Raw genomic sequence first — 16987 nt, 5'->3', positions numbered from 1 at the left:
AAACTGAATACCCTTGCCCCACCCTTCCCCGAGGCCCCACCCCCCACTCACTCCATTCCCACTCCCTCTGTTCTTCACTCTCCCCCACCCTCACTCACTCATTTTCCCCGGGCTGGGGCACAGGGTTGGGATGATGGGGTGGGGGTGCAGGCTCTGGGGTGCAGGAGGGGGCTCCTGGCTGGGGCTGAGGGGGTTGGAGTGTGGGAGGAGGCTCCAGGATGGGGCCAGGGTGTGGGAGGGGGTATGGGCTTTGGGCTGGGCGTTTTGGCCCCCCTCAGTGGGGGCCAGAAATGAGGGGTTAAGGGTGCAGGAAGGGGCTCTGGGCTGGGGGTGTGGGATGAGGGATTTAGGGTGCAGGGGGGGCTCAGGGCTGGGGCAGGGGGTTGGGGCACCAGAGGGGGTTCAGGTTCTGGGTGGTATTTACCTCAGGCAGCTCCCAGGAAGCTGCAGGTATCTCCCTCTTGCTCCTAGGCAGGGGCATGGCCAGGCAGCTCCGCATGCTGCCCCTGCATACAGGCGTCACCACTGCAGTCCCCATTGGCCGTGGTTCCTCCCTGGCTGCCCCTACACTTAGGAGCCAGAGGGAGATGCCGGCAGCTTCCTGGGAGCCGCACAGAGCCTGCTGTGGGTGGCCAACCAGACTTCTAACATTCCGGTCAAAAACTGGATGCCTGGCAACCCTACAGCCTGAGACCCCCTACTCTTCTCTTCAGGAGTTGAGTTTTCTGCTTTTTAAACACTACCCACCCTAGAGTAAGATATTTGGTCAACCAACCCAAACACAGATCTTTCAAAAACACTATACTGGCCACCAGGTTCCCTCCTTTGTTCTGAGGATTTAAACCAATATGATCTCACTTATTTTTATTGAGCCCCATGCCTTATATCGGCACATTTTTTGCAAAAATTAAAATAAACTGTTACCAACAGCAAGCAGTGAAATCTACTGCTCCATCTATCATTGCCACCTGTTTACATACTGAGTACCTGGTGGCTGCATGCCAAAAAGGAACAAGTGATCCTGTATCCTTAGAACACCAACCCACCTAATCTAGATTCCAGCAAACCATGTGAAGGAACAGATTCCAGAGCCAAATGCCTGGCCCAAATTTCTGTAGGAGTTCAACTGCATTGGACAGACCAGAGCTTTCTGCAGCAGAACACAGTTGCCTTGAGGAGCAAAAAGTGGAAAGGCTGTCAGAAAAACAGCCAGGGGCCCAAAACACTGAGGACTAATCTTGAATTGCAGAACAAGAGCCATTACAGAACACGATCAAAGGAGTTACAGTGTACACATTTCTAATGTACTTACAGCTTGTACGAGAGCTTGATTTTTCTTTGTAGGCATCATTCAGACGTACATACTCATCCAGGGCAAGTGCCAATCTCTGTTCTTTCACCTGGTACAGCTCCTTCTGGGTACTGAGCGCATCCTGTGCTACCATGAGATAGTCTTTTAGCATTCGCTCTTGTTCTTGCCTCCATTGTTTTCGGGGATCTTCTATCTGTGTGGTTTCTTAAAAATATATAGTTTTAAAAGCTTCAGTTTAGTTAAATGAATTAAATTTGCCAAGTGAATAGACTTCAGTGTGCTAGTCACTTTTGGTGTGTCTACAATTTTGGTTTTATTTGTAATTCAGAGTTCTAGTTTAAGTCTAGACGGTAGGGCTAGTCCCTCCACAAAAAGATAAGTCAGGAGGAAGAAGCTGGGAAGCCTGTATAAATAGCCTGGATACTCCACAGTTTCTTCAGTTGGTTTAGCTGTCTCAAAGAAATTAAAAGGGATCCAATGTTGCAGCTTTGGTACTACATGCTTTTTTTTTTTTTTTTTCCTTTTTTTAAAGAGTTCATTTTATTATCTTGTTAACTTAAAAGGACAACTAAGCTTTGACTAGTATGCATGTGGAGTAGTTTATTTTTATAAAAGCATTTCTTCATTATTTTAGGGTGTATTAAATATTGTTTAACAGACCAACTTCAAAATGAGCAACTAATGCACAATAGGTAATATAGTAGTATACATTCTAAAAGTTTCTAAACAGTTGGCATTGTCTTCTGAACTGATAAAATACCTTGACGTTTTAGGAAAAGCCTTCCACCTGAATTACAGGTAAGGTTCTGTTATAAATAACTGGGTCCATATAAAGCCCTTAAAGGAGCACAGACCACTTGAAATCTAGTTTATTTCAAAAAAGTTAATTAAAAGCACTTTCAGGCACCAGCATTACACCTGTTCTGGAGTCCCTCTACCATTTTTTTGTGGTTTTACAATCACATTTTCCTAATGTTTTAAAAGGGTTTTCTCCCCACCTCTGCTGAGTAAAACGTTAAATTATTTTTCTTAATGTGTATTTGTGTTTTTTCTGCCATTAGCAATCTAATGGAGGACTGTTTATCCACACAAACAACATGGGAAAAAGTGAACCTGACTACAAAAAATGCTGTTAAATGCACAAGGTAAACACTCTTTAAAGTCATACTTACATGGGCTTTGAGAGGCAAGATTGTAGAAAGGTTATTATATTGCAAGAAAGAAGTGTGATTCACATGATATAAGATTGCCTTAATGCAGATATGTAAGGGGGCAGAATTACAGCAGCATTTTCAACCTTAACTTTAGCATTTCCTGGCTGCTTAATGCCATGTTAGCTTGCACCAAGTTATAATAATAAAGGAGAGGAAAGCTGATGTTCTCTTCAGTCATCCCCATGGCAAAGCTATCCAATCTGAAACCTAAACACTGCAATTCCATTATACATACAAGAAGATCATTAAAACTCTTGGCTCACTTCAAGATTAAAGTTTTATCAGCTAAAGATTTATCAGTTAAAGGTACAATAACTCCATATCAAATGACAAAAGGGAATATTCAATAATAAATGTTGATCACTTCAAAAACATTAATCCCACAGAATACAAACTGCTCTATTATAAGCAAGTGTCCTGTTTCACTCCACTTCCTGATATTACCATGCCCCTCACTAAAGACATTTTCCTACTTTGCCACCTTCAGGTCCCCCCAGGCTGCAAACCCAAATGCAGGTTGACCTACAGGTCCAAAAATCCCAGACTTCCACCCTGTGCAGCCCTTGAAGAACTCCATGGTCACTGCTACCTACCAACACCCTCCAACATACCATGTGACATCACAGGGCACATAATTACCCCATCACTCTATGCTAGGAACAGCAAGGAGAACCACAGTTTCACATATATTAACCTGTGAGAACCACGGCTAGTGTACGTGTAGCCATAACAAACTACGTGTGTGCACTGAAATGGAGAGAAACGTTTACTGACTTTCCAGTTTTAAAGTTCCATGCTGTTAATTTATATTGCATTGCCTGTGGTTTTTTGCCTATTGTTTTTCTGCCCTGCTTTTCCCACTCAATGAAGTTCTATTTTTGGAGAATAAAATCATCTTTATTACTTCTCAACACATACTGCAGAATGCATAGCGGTACTTAAAGCAAACAGTACTTTTAAATGTACATACGGCACGCCCCACATAGTTAATGGCTTCAGGACAACACCTGCATTTATAAGCGTACAGCAAACACTACTCAATTCTGAGCAACATCCAAAACTCCTGGCCTACAGAACAATATTGTGGCTGACCGTTAAAGTGTTCTTTCAAAGCCTCCTGCAACCACTTACTCTGACTTTAAATGCCGCTCCACCTCTGTCCTCCAACCTGGAGGCAGCTTTTCCCCCTTTGCCTCACAGATATTATGCAAAACACAACAAGCAGCAATAATCACTGGGATATCACTGAGAATAATCACTGAGATCCCAACTAGTGAGTGAACACCATCACCAGTGTCCATTCAATCTATCAAAAGCACATTCATTTTGCACCTGTTGACCCAGTAGTTGGATCTTTCCTTGGTGCTATCAAGGTGGCCAGTTTACAGCTTCACAAGCCAGGGGACCAAGGGGTAGGCGGGGTCCCGCAGAATCACAATTGGCATTTCCAGTCAGGAAAGAATGTCTGTACCCACAGCTTTCTGAACATTCCTGCCTTCTTAAAGATGTGAGCTTCATGCATCTTCCCTGACCAGCCCTCATCGATACTGGTGAAGCATCCCCAGTGATCCACCAGCACTTGCATAATCAAAGCATAATAGCCCTTTCTGTTGATATACTCTATGGCAAGGTGGGCTGGTGCCAAAACAGAGACCGTGATGCAAATCCATCCAGAGTATCTGGTATATTGTCGAGAGTCTCAGCCCTCCATAGGCAGAGATAATTAATAGCCCTACACACTTGCCTGGCAATGGCTCCCACTGTGGATTTTCCAACTCCGAAATGACTTCCCGCAGACCAGTAGCAATATGGCTTTGCAAGATTTTAGAGTGCAATCACAACACGCTTCTCTGCTGTCATTCTAGTATCATGCATTGAAGGGCTGGGGCGAGCTTGGCACACAGATCCAGGAACGAGACCTTTCACATTTGAAAGATCTGCAGACACTGCTCATCATCTCAAAAACGACATTATGATGCAATCCCACCAGCCACTTCAACCCCACAACACACTGTGAAAATTTCCCCAAAGGTATCACTGGACAGTGGCGCATGGCACATAGGGATACCTAATCATGGTGTACCGTACCTTGCATCAGTAGAAGCACTCCTGATGAGTAGGTGCAGTGCTGACGCAAGCATCGTGCACAGATGCCTGAGTGATACACGGACTTCAGCAGCTGTACACCAAAGTAATTTGTACTGACTGAAGTTTTTAGTGTAAAGGACCTTAAGCTTCTTCTGTTCCAAGGCAAGATCCCTGGTGATAATAATTACCAATAATACTTGATAGTCTTTCAAATTTTATCTTTTTTGGTGCTAACATTAGGCATACCTGGGAGGCAGAAAAATAAGACAGTTCATTAAATAAATTCACAAAAACAACAAGATGCCCAATTAATGAGAGGTTTGAGAATATAATGTTGGTGACTCTTCTCCAAATACAGATACATGACAGTGTAGTGCACTTCTACTGGAAAAGTATACATCACACAAGCATAGGGAGAGAGAGGACCCATCATATAAAACTTAAGTGCAGTACATAAAAGATTAAAGCAGGGCAGCTTTATTCACAGTTGGCTTTCCAACAAGCTCAACACGGAAACTGTCTCTAAACTAACTTTAGCTACACACACACAAAATCCATGTTTACAGTCACCTGCTCTTTTCCACAGAGACAGCCGACACACACAAAGAAGCCAATCAACACGTTTTTACCCTAAATGGGCAACACATGTCCCAACCAGTACATTTATTATTGCTATTGTGCTTTAAAACACCTCCACAGCTATTTACACAAAATACCGAGTGCTGCGTTTTCAGAGGTGTTCCTTCAGAATACGGACCCTGAACTTCAGAAAAGCAGATTTTGACTCCCTCAGGAACTGATGGGCAGGATCCCCTGGGAGAATAACATGAGGGGGAAAGGAGTCCAGGAGAGCTGGCTGTATTTTAAAGAATCCTTATTGAGGTTACAGGGACAAACCATCCCGATGTGTAGAAAGAATAGTAAATATGGCAGGCGATCAGCTTGGCTTAACAGTAAAATCCTTGCTGATCTTAAACTCAAAAAAGAAGCTTACAAGAAGTGGAAGATTGGACAAATGACCAGGGAAGAGTATAAAAATATTGCTCGGGCATGCAGGAATGAAATCAGGAAGGCCAAATCATACCTGGAGTTGCAGCTAGCCAGAGATGTTAAGAGTAACAAAAAGGGTTTCTTCCAGTATGTTAGCAACAAGAAGAAAGTCAAGGAAAGTGTGGGCCCCTTACTGAATGAGAGAGGCAACCTAGTGACAGAGGATGTGGGAAAAGCTAATGTACTCAATGCTTTTTTTGCTTCTGTCTTCACAAACAAGGTCAGCTCCCAGACTACTGCACTGGGCAGCACAGCATGAGGAGGAGGTGATCAGCCCTCTGTGGAGAAAGAAGTGGTTCGGGACTATTTTGAAAACCTGGACGAGCACAAGTCCATGTGGCCGGATGCGCTGCATACAAGAGTGCTAAAGGAGTTGGTGGATGTGACTGCAGAGCCATTGGCCATTTTCTTTGAAAACTCATGGCAATCAGGGGAGGTCCCGGACGACTGGAAAAAGGCTAATGTAGTCCCTCTTTAAAAAAGGGAAGGAGGAAGATCTGGGGAACTACAGGCCAGTCAGCCTCACCTCAGTCCTTGGAAAAATCATGGAGCAAGTCCTCAAGGAATCAATTCTGAAGCACTTAGAGGAGAGGAAAGTGATCAGGAACAGTCAGCATGGATTCACCAAGGGAAAGTCATGCCTGACTAATCTAATTGCCTTCTATGACGAGATAACTGGCTCTGTGGATGAGGGGAAAGCAGTGGACATGTTATTCCTTGACTTTAGCAAAGCTTTTAACACGGTCTCCCACAGTATTCTTGCCAGCAAGTTAAAGAAGTATGGGCTAGATAAATGGACTATAAGGTGGATAGAAATCTGGCTAGATTGTCGGGCTCAACGGGTAGTGATCAATGGCTCCATGTCTAGTTGGCAACCAGTATCAAGTGGAGTGCCCGAGGGGTCGGTCCTGGGGCCGGTTTTGTTCAATATCTTCATCAATGATCTGGAGGATGGTGTGGATTGCACCCTCAGCAATTTCGCAGATGACACTAAACTGGGAAGAGAGGTAGATACGCTGAAGGGTAGAGATACAGAGAGACCTAGACAAATTAGAGGATTGGGCCAAAAGAAATCTGATGTGGTTCAACAAGGACAAGTGCAGAGTCCTGCACTTAGGACGGAAGAATCCCATGCACCACTACAGACTAGGGACCGAATGGCTAGGCAGCAGTTCTGCAGAAAAGGACCTAGGGGTTACAGTGGACAAGAAGCTGGATAGGAGTCAACAGTGTGCCCTTGTTGCCAAGAAGGCCAATGGCATTTTGGGATGTATAAGTAGGGGCATTGCCAGCAGATCGAGGGACATGATAGTTCCTCTCTATTCGACATTGGTGAGGCCTCATCTGGAGTACTGTGTCCAGTTTTGGGCCCCACACTACAAGAAGGATGTGGAAAAATTGGAAAACGTCCAGCAGAAGGCAACAAAAATGATCAGGGGACGGGAACACATGACTTATGAGGAGAGGCTGAGGGAACTGGGATTGTTTAGTCTGCGGAAGAGAAAAATGAGGGGGGATTTGATAGTTGCTTTCAACTACCTGAAAGGGGGTTCCAAAGAGGATGGATCTAGACTGTTCTCAGTGGTAGCAGATGACAGAATGAGGACTAATGGTCTCAAGTTGCAGTGGGGGAGGTTTAGGTTGGATATTAGGAAAAACTTTTTCACTAGGAGGGTGGTGAAACACTGGAATGCGTTACCTAGGGAGGTGGTGGAATCTCCTTTCTTAGAAGTTTTTAAGGTGAGGCTTGACAAAGGCCTGGCTGGGATGATTTAATTGGGGATTGGTCCTCCTTTGAGCAGCAGGTTGGATTAGATGACCTCCTGAGGTCCCTTCCAACCCTGATATTCTATGATTCTTGTGAAGGAAGATGCAGAACAGGATTTGAATGGGTCAGCGATCAAATAAGATAAATGCAGTAGTGTTGGATTTTGAAAGGATACAATGATGTAGTTGTATTTTAAGAGTGACTAGTAACAATGGAGAATAATTTTACAAGATTGGAAGGTCTTGTCTTCAAGCATATTGTAGGTACTTGCTCTGTAGGTTTAAGTAAGGATTGCTCAATATGTGGCCTCAAGGCTAGTTGTAGCCCACAGAGTCCTAAAAAATGTAGCCTACCCCGTCCTTGTGACTGCAGGGCAAGGACAAAGCTGATCAGTGGCAGATTTTTATTGCTGACAAACTTAATAAAGCAATTTCTTTTTGCCTCTCAAAACTGCATATACAAATTAATATTATGGTTATGTGAGCTTATTTTAGAATATGTGCATTCATAAGCACCCCTCTGCCTCCTGGAAAGTTGTTAATATGGTCCCTTCTGTGACTTCAGGATTAAGGGACTAGATACTTATTTACACAGGGAAATTGGCCAGCACTGCTATTCTAGAGTGGAAACTCTATTTCACTATAAATGTGATTTTATTCAGAAATAGTTACTCCACTCAAAGCTATCCCAGAATAGCCTTCATGCGTAGATAAGGATTTAAAATCCCCTCAACAGATGCTTTTCGAAATAGAGGCTAGTTTTCACTATATGGCCTTTTAGAAAGGAGTGAAAAACAACTCATTTGATAAAGAAATATATTTATGTGAAGTTACATTGCTAAATGTATGTTTACGTGAAAATTCAGAGCCACATTACTGATCTAACAGTTTACCAGTTTCTACATGGGAGTCATAGACAGAACGAAGTTTATTGCCCTTTCCTGATAATGTAATGCTAAAGTTCTAGAAGCAGTGATCATTTGGGTGACTTACTCTGCTTTTTCATGCTTTCTAATGTTCACGGGACATTCAAAATTAAGAGTTCATTTTTTTCAAAGCGAATTTCACACTAAGATGACCCACGATGCCCTTCTAAGGTTTTTGTTTGAATGAGAATTGGTTTTGTCATACCTGACTTCCGGTTCTTAAAGTTTTACATGGGAATTTTATCAAGACAGTTAAAGGTATGCCACTAATGGGTTGGATTGCTCAGAAGTGGTAATGGCATATGGAACCTTTCCTCTCCAAGTCACTAGTTGAAATTCAGCCCAGCACAACAAAAAAATGCATTTCCATCCAATAGCTGTTCAATAGCTTACGTGAAATGAGTTTGGGGGTTTCAGTCCAGCTTCCAGTGAATAAGAGTCTACATCATAAGACACTCCACCACAAACAGCAATCTTGTTGGCTGTGTCAGAGACAAGCACTTAATGAGTATGGATAGTGAACTATACTCTTACCATTACAAGCTATTCCTCCTGCTCAGCATGAAGACGTATTGGCAGAGAATGGAAGGGAATCCAGCACATCTGGGGAAGGATCTGTTCTACTGAAGAGAACTTTAATCCCCACAACTTAAAAAAATACCTTGTCATTACCTTTTCATATCAACACTTTCTGTATCACCAGAGACCCATCCTTCAAGGTCCAGAATCAGCATGCAGTACGGGCAACAGGCAATAAGGAGCAGACTGGAGAAAGGGGAGCCACCTACCCTCAAGGGTGAGAGGGTATCACATTCACCACACATAAGAGGAGGGAATGTAGGATGCTAGTGTTGCGGAATCCCTTCTAGGGGGAAAAGAGGCATCCATCTATCGACTTGACTGATGTCCTGAGAGGTGTGCTGCCTGCCTGGAGCCCACATCAGTGACATTATAGGAAGATTGAGGAGGCTCATCCATCCCTCTGGTAGGTGACCAAAGCCCACCAGCAGGTATAAAAAAGAAGACTTAAGAGCTAGAAGTTGGAGACGTGTGTGCACGCATGTAAGTAAAGTTACAACAGTGTCATTGGACCAACAAGAGGACAATGAGTGGAGGAATTTACTCAACATCTTAGCAGTGCATACACCAATGTAAGGAGTATGCAGAACAAACAGTAAGAACTGGAAGTCCTAATACACAAACCAAATTAAGACATAGTTGGCATTACAGAGACTTGGTGGAACAATTCACATGCCTGGATTACTGGTGTAGAGGGGTACTGCTTATTCAGGAAGGAGACAGATAGGGGAAAAAAGGAAGCAAGTGTTGCACTATACATCAATATATACTATTGTTCTGAGGTCCAAAAAGAGGTGAGAGGCAGATCAGCTGAAAGTCATTGGGTAAAGATAAAAGGTGGTGATGATGGGGGAGAAGGGGAGGGGAAGACAGACAGGCGCAGCATCATGGTAGGGGTCTGCTAAAAACCACCAAATCAGGAGGTGGTGGAGGAGGATCAGGTATTTCTAGAACAAAACAGAAATATCTAAAAACACAAGACGAGGTAATAATGGGAGACTTGAACTAGCCGGACACCTGTTGGAAAAACAATATGGAAAACCCAAAAAAATCTCCAATAAGTTCATAGAATGTATTGGGGATAATTTCTTGTTCCAAAAGGTGGAGGAAGTAACTAAGGAAAAGCGATTTTAGACTTGATTCTGACTAACAGGAAGGAATTGCTAACAAATCTGAAGATGGAAGGCAGTTTGGGTGAAAGTGATCATAAAATGACAAATTTGATGGTTCTAAGGAAAGGAAGGAGTGAAAACAGCAGAATAAGGACAATGGACAGCAAATAAGTAGACTTTAGCAAAATCAGAACTGGCAGGTAAGGTCCTATAGGAAGAAAATCTAACAGAAAAAGCAGTTCAGGAGAGGGAGCCATTTCTCAGACAATATTAAAATGCTCAACTACCAACTATCCCAATGCAAAGGAAAGCTAGGAAGAATAGTAAGAGGCCAATACAGCTCAATCAGGAGCTATTTAATGACCCGCCAAAATAAAAAAGGAATCACCAGTGGAGCCACGGGTAAATTGTGGTAACGTGGACATATTGCTAAGGATGAATAGAAAAGAAAAAAGGTCACTCATCTTGTACAGGAACTGTGGTTCTTAGACTTGCATGACCCTGTAGGTGCTCCACTCCAGGTGTGCATGTGCCCCTCAAGTCCTTGATCAGACATTTTCCATTAGCAGCGTCCATTTGGCCCACTCATATGCTCTATACAGCCTCATGCCGTGCTCTGAAGGTATACAGGGCTGTGCTGGAGAACCACCCTCAGTTCCTTTTCTATCTGTATGTGCAACAAAAACAGTCCAAAGCAGAGGGGAAGGAGGGCAGGTAGTGGAGCACTCATCGGGATATCTCTCAAAGTACCACAGTTACTGCACCAGGTGAGCAACCTTTTCTTCTTCTTCTTCAAGTAGCGTCCCTGGGGTGCTCCACTTCAGGTGACTCCCGAGAAATATCCTCCCAGAAAAGAGGCAGTTTCAGAATCAAGTCCAAGTCCAAGACAGTACAGCAGAACCAAGTACTGCACTAAAACGGATGGCATGGACCAAAAAATGTTTAGAAAAGGTACTTACTGAAGCCCATGTAGCAGCTCCTCATATCTCACACTCTGGAATTGGGGGGAAGTGGGGGTCTATCATCAATGCTCCAATTTCTCCAACCCTGCGGACTGAGGTGACAGCTACTAGAAAGGTCATCTACATAGGTAAGTGAAATAAGGAGCAGGTCACTATAGTTTCAAATGGAGGTCCCATAAAGACATTTAAGTAGTAGGCTGCCATCAAGAGTCAAATAGGATCCTTAACCTGGTGGTAAAGATTATTCAGACCCTTAATAAATCTCAAGGACATAGGGGGAGCAAAGAGAAAACCTCTCTAGTGGGAAATGAAATGCTGATATTGCAACTAGATGACCCTAATAGAGCTAATTGATAAACCAGATTTTTTTTAAAAAAAATCCATCAGATAATCCAAGATGTCTCTAAACGGAGAAGATTCATGCACAAGGCGGTGATGGTGATAAAAGTGATTAAACCTTTTCTATTTCTGAAAGTAAATAATTCAAGTTGGCTCCCTTCTACTGTTTAGTAATACCTGTATTCCTGTAAAGCAGGTGGAGTCTAATCCCATGAACCATCTATGAGCCATGCTCGGAAACAAAGGACCCCTAAATTGGGGTGAAGGACATTACCTGTGTCCTGGGAGAGGAGATGGGGGGCGGTCAGAAACTTGAGCACTTGTTGGACACACCGGTGAAGCAGGTAAAGATTATAAGCTTACCTCGGCCAGGTAAGTATTAAGAGGATATCAGGCAGGTTGAGGTCAGGGTTCTTATTCATCACTCTTATAATTAGTGGTGTTGGAAGAAATTAGTAGGACAGGCCCTTTGTCCAAGGAAAGAGAAAGGCATCTCCCAAAAAGAGAGGCTCCTCTTGAGCAGAATAGGCAGCACTTCCAGAGGTGGACCTATTTGACACATCCAGCAGCAGGAAGTTCACACCTCTGAAATATCCCACAAAGTATTTGAACATTCAAATCCCATTAGTAGCCCTGGGAGAAGTGCCTGATGAGCATATCAGCTGTAACATTCTTGACTCCTGGAAGGTAAATGGCTGAGATCTGACTCTGGTGGGCTAGATACCAGTTCCACAACTTTATCTTTGGTGCACAGGGAGGGGATTTTGCTATTACTGGATGACAAAGAAGCCTGAGGTACTGAATGCCTATTTTGCTTCAGTCTTCATTAAATAGACTACAGCTGATTAGATGCCTAACACAATTGATATTAACAACAAGGGGGAAGGAATGCAAGCCATAATAGGAAAAGTAGTAGTTAAAGCAAGTCTGTAGTGCCTCAAGAAATTAATTCTAGGTTATTTAAGGAACTAGCTGAAGCAATCTCAGAACAGTTAGCAATCATCTTCGAGAACTCATGGAGAGCAGGTGAGGTCCCAGATGACTGAAGAAGGGCAAATATAGTACCTATCTTTAAAAAGGGAAACAAAGATGACCCATGGAATTATAGACAAGTCAGCTCAAATCTGATACCTGAAAAGATACCGGAGCAAACAAATAATTAATTTGTAAGCAGCTAGAGGATAATACTGTGATAATAGCCAGAACAGATTTGTCAAGAACAAATCATGCCAAACCAACCTAATTTCTTTTTGACATGGTTATTGGCCAACCTAGTGAATGGGGAGGAAAGCAGTAGATGTTATATATCTTGATTTTAGTAAGGCTTTTTACATTCTCATATGCAAACTAGGGAAACACGGTCTAGATTAAATTATTATATGGTGGGTGCATAACTGGTTTCAAGACCATAAATTCAAGAGTAGTTATCAACAATTCTTGGTCAAACTGGGAGGATATATCTAGTGGGGTCATACAGGGATCTGTTCTGGATCTGGTAGTATTCAATATTTCATTAATAACTGAGATAATGGAGTGGAGAGCACGCTTATAAAATTGCAACCACTCCCATATTGGTGTATCTGCAAACACTCAAGATTCAAAACAAAATTCAAAACAACCTTGACAAACAATCTTGACCTCAGTCCCTGAAAAGTCATGGAGCAGGTCCTCAAGGAAACCATTTTGAAGCACTTGGAGGAAAGGAAGGTGATCAGGAACAGTCAACATGGATTCACCAAGGGAAAGTCATGCCTGACCAACCTGATTGCTCTCTATGATGAGATAACTGGCTCTGTGAATATGGGGAAAGCAGTGGACATGATATATCTTGACTTTAGCAAAGCTTTTCATATGGCCTGCAAGTTAAAAAAAAGTATGGGCTGGATGAATGGGCTATAAGGTGGATAGAAATCTGGCTAGATTGTCAGGCTCAACAGGTAGCGATCAACGGCTCAATGTCTAGTTGGCAGCCGGGATCAAGCGGAGTGCCCCAGGGGTCGGTCCTGGGCCAGTTTTGTTCAACATCTTTATAAATGATCTGGATGGGGATGGACTGCAGTCTCAAATGACACTAAGTTGGGGGGAGGGGGAGAGGGAAAGAGGTAGATACGCTGGAGGGTAGGGACCTAGACAAATTGGAGGATTGGTCCAAAAGAAATCTGATGAGGTTCAACAAGGACAAGTGCTGGGGACTGCTACAGGCTGGGGACCAACTGGCTAAGCAGCAGTTCTGCAAAAAGGACCTGGGGATTACAGTGGATGAGAAGCTGGATGAGAGTCAGCAGTGTGCCCTTGTTGCCAAGAAGACTCACGGCATATTGGACTGCATTAGTAGGAGCATTGCCAGCAGATTGAGGGAAGTGATTATTCCCCTCTATTCGGCACTGGTGAAGCCACATCTGGAGTACTGAGTCCAGCTTTGGGCCCACCACTACAGAAAGTATGTAGACAAAGTGGAGAAAGTCCAGCGAAGGGCAACAAAAATGATCATGGGGCTGGGGCACATGACTTACGAGGAGAAGCTAAGGGAACGGGGCTTGTTTAGTCTGCAGAAGGGCGGGGGGAGGAGATTTGAAGACAAGTGCAAAAGTACATCAGTTAGGAAGGAAAAATCAGATGCACAGCTATAAAACGGGGAATAACTGTCTAGATGGTTAATATTGTTGAAAAGATTCAGGGATTATAATGATCACATATGGAATAAGAGTCAACAATGTCAAATCATTGTGAAAAAGGCTAATGTTCTGGGGAATACTAACAGGACTGTCCCATGTAAGACATTGGAGGAAATGGTGCTGCTCTACTCGGCACTAGTGAGGCCTCAGTTGGAGTATTGTTTCAAGTTTTGAGCACCAGACTTTAAGAAAGATGTAGACCAATGGTCCCACCCTTATCCGGTCTGCGCTTCCCTGGAAGCAGAGCCACAGCCAGGAGCTACGGCCAGGAGCCAGAGCTGGAGCTGCGGCAGGGAGAAAGGGGTCAAGGTCAGGGCTGGTGCTGCAGCCGAGGGCATGGCCAAAGTGAAGCTGAGGGCAGAGCAGGGCTGGGTAGTGCTTCCTTTCCTCACCACCCCCCGGGGGCTGGCCCGGGCCCCACCACGCCCCCTCGAATGTTCCTCCGCACCCCCCTACAGGGGCACGCCCCACAGTGTGGGGACCAGACGTAGACAAACCGGAGACTTCAGAGGACAGCAACAAACATGACAAAAGGTTTAGAAAACCTGACCTATGAAGAAAGGTTAAAAACTGGGTATGATTAGTCTTAAGAGAAGACTAAGACAATCTCTAAATATGTTAAGACCTATTATAAGGAGGACAGTTATCAACTATTTTACAGGTCCACTGAAGGTAGGACAAGACACAATGGACTTATTCTGCAGCAAGGGAGATTTAGGTTAGATAGTAGGAAAAACTTATTTTAAGAGTAGTTAAGGATGTGCCTGTACTTAAAACGCTACTGCAGAGCACCTGCACCACTGCAGCTGCACAGCTGTAGCACGTCAGTGCAGACAATACCCATGCCAACAGGAGGGCTTCTCTGTCAGCATAGGTAATCCACCTCTCCAAGAGGCAGTAGCTAGGTCAAAGGGAGAATTGTTCTGTCCATCCAGCATTGTCTACACTGGGGGGTTAGATCGATGTAGCTATGTCTCAAAGGTGTGGTTTTTCCACACCCCTGAGAGACATAGCTATACTGATGTAAATCCAGTGTAGACCAGCGCTAAGTCTGGAATAGGCTTCCTAGGGAGGCTGTAGAATCCCCGTCACTGGAGGTTTTTATTTATTTAATAACAAGAACAACTGGGGAATCTTACTTCCTCCAGTTTTCAAGATCTGTGAGATACTTCCAGGAAATTCTATAAAATGAAAAACCAACACTTACGGTTTCTACTGGGAGAATTACACAAACAGCAAGATGCCACATTTTGCCCAAGAAAATTCCTGAGCACTAGAATTATTATACCTCTTTTGGACAGTTTTGTTTCTTACTATAACTTTTAGTGCTAATGCCAAAGTGGGGACACCAGGATTCATGGCCAACAGCAGTCAAGGTTCAAAACACTTAACTTGGGATAAGAATTTGGGCCAAATAATAATTCAGTGCCAACACACTAGGATTTTTTTAAACTATATTAAACTGCCCTTGAAGAAAGTTGTAACCAGAAGGAAAACAGAAAACCTTCAGTACAACACATTACATGTGCATGGGAAACAAAATGCCTCATAGGACATGAGGTATTTCAATTTTTCATGAGTTCATTTCAGCCGTTTATGTTCTTGTTTGCTACAAAGTAACTCTGCCAAGTCTTGGTTAAAAAAAAAAGTCTTTAACAAAAGGAAATTACCTTATCTTCAGTAGATCATACTTCTATAAAATAAATAATACTAAAACCTTACAACCTACCAGAACCAGGAGAGAGTTGGACATTTTTATTCCAGGGACAGCAATGCTATGGAAGCAATAAATGTTCAGCATCTCCCCTGGTAGACTCAAGTAGCACTGTTGACTTGCTCCAGCGTGAATCACTTGCAGCTCTCCTTGGCCAACGATATAGCAATCAGGCATGGAGAAGGGATGTGAGGGAAGGCGTGTAGCTGGGAGATGAGAGATTTTTAGGGCTCCCAGAAAAAAATACCAAAGAGATGCTAGATTGTTGTTTCAGGGGAACATGAATACCAAGAGAAAAGTACAGACTCATGGGATTATACAGGTCACCTAGGAGAAAAAATGTCACCTGAAGATTAAGTCACTCTAGTATATTACTTTATAACTGTAACAGGGTGGCCTGTCCTCTTTCAGGACAGTGAGGGGCTGCGGCAACCCCGGCTGTTAAGAAGAGGGAGAAGGGACTGACCAGAGGCCAAGAGGATTGGGAGTTGAGCCCAGGAAGAGAGGGACCCAAGACTTGTGTGCAACAGGACAGAACCTCAGAGGAAGGGCTGAGCTCAGCATCGGCCTAGGGCAAAAGATTGGTATTGGTGTTTTCCTTTAGACTTTGATTACCCCGGAAGGTGTAGATTTTTGTAACTTAGTCCTCTGACTAAGCTACCTCGTCAACCAAGCTATGCTGAAGACACAGAGAACCATAAGAGACCAACGGAAACGGAGGCAAAGTGATGGCAGGGTCATGCCAAAGAGGGGCGTGCTCTGGAACAACCACCAATAGATGTTTTCTCCCTGCAGTTGCTCTTGCTCAAATACTGAATCAGTGACAGGGGGAAACTTTATTTCATCTGACATCATAGATCTCTTAACTCATCCCATAGTTATACAGTCACTGCCTCAATTTCACTTTTTGGTGAAAGTGATTTAACCCTCCCAGCCAAACTGAGTGCCAGCCCTTCCAGGGTAACAGAAGCTGAAAACAACAAGCCTCCAGCCTGGCCACACAAGTTCAACAAAAACTGCCCACTCACAGCACACCTTCTCCCCAGGGGCTTCTCCTTCAGCTGATTCATCCCAGGGGCTGGTATACAAGGATAAAAAATTAACTAAAAAAAGATCCAAACTAAATCCAGGAAGATTTTCAGCCACTAGCTCCAACCTGATTGCAGTCGGAACAGAAGGATTTTAGAACAACAGGCTTGGGGAAACTGTCGCGCCAGCATCTGGAAACAGATTGACTCAGACTTTAAGG

The 16987-nt window shown here is 43.6% G+C and overlaps 1 protein-coding gene across 1 annotated transcript in view; it reads right to left on the bottom strand.

Moving 5' to 3' along the window:
- Positions 1-16987, bottom strand: part of WWC2 (WW and C2 domain containing 2) — a 184455-nt gene that overhangs the window by 83908 nt on the left and 83560 nt on the right. Inside the window, exon 3 of the mRNA XM_077815506.1 lies at positions 1313-1516. Coding sequence (XP_077671632.1) covers positions 1313-1516 — 204 coding nt within the window. The remainder of the gene's footprint in view (positions 1-1312; positions 1517-16987) is intronic.

Source organism: Eretmochelys imbricata, chromosome 4 (assembly GCF_965152235.1).
Source record: "Eretmochelys imbricata isolate rEreImb1 chromosome 4, rEreImb1.hap1, whole genome shotgun sequence".
In the NCBI taxonomy this organism is placed as follows: Eukaryota; Metazoa; Chordata; order Testudines; family Cheloniidae; genus Eretmochelys; species Eretmochelys imbricata.
The sequence above is the reverse complement of the archived record's forward strand: the minus strand, read 5'-3'. Positions and strand labels throughout refer to the sequence as shown.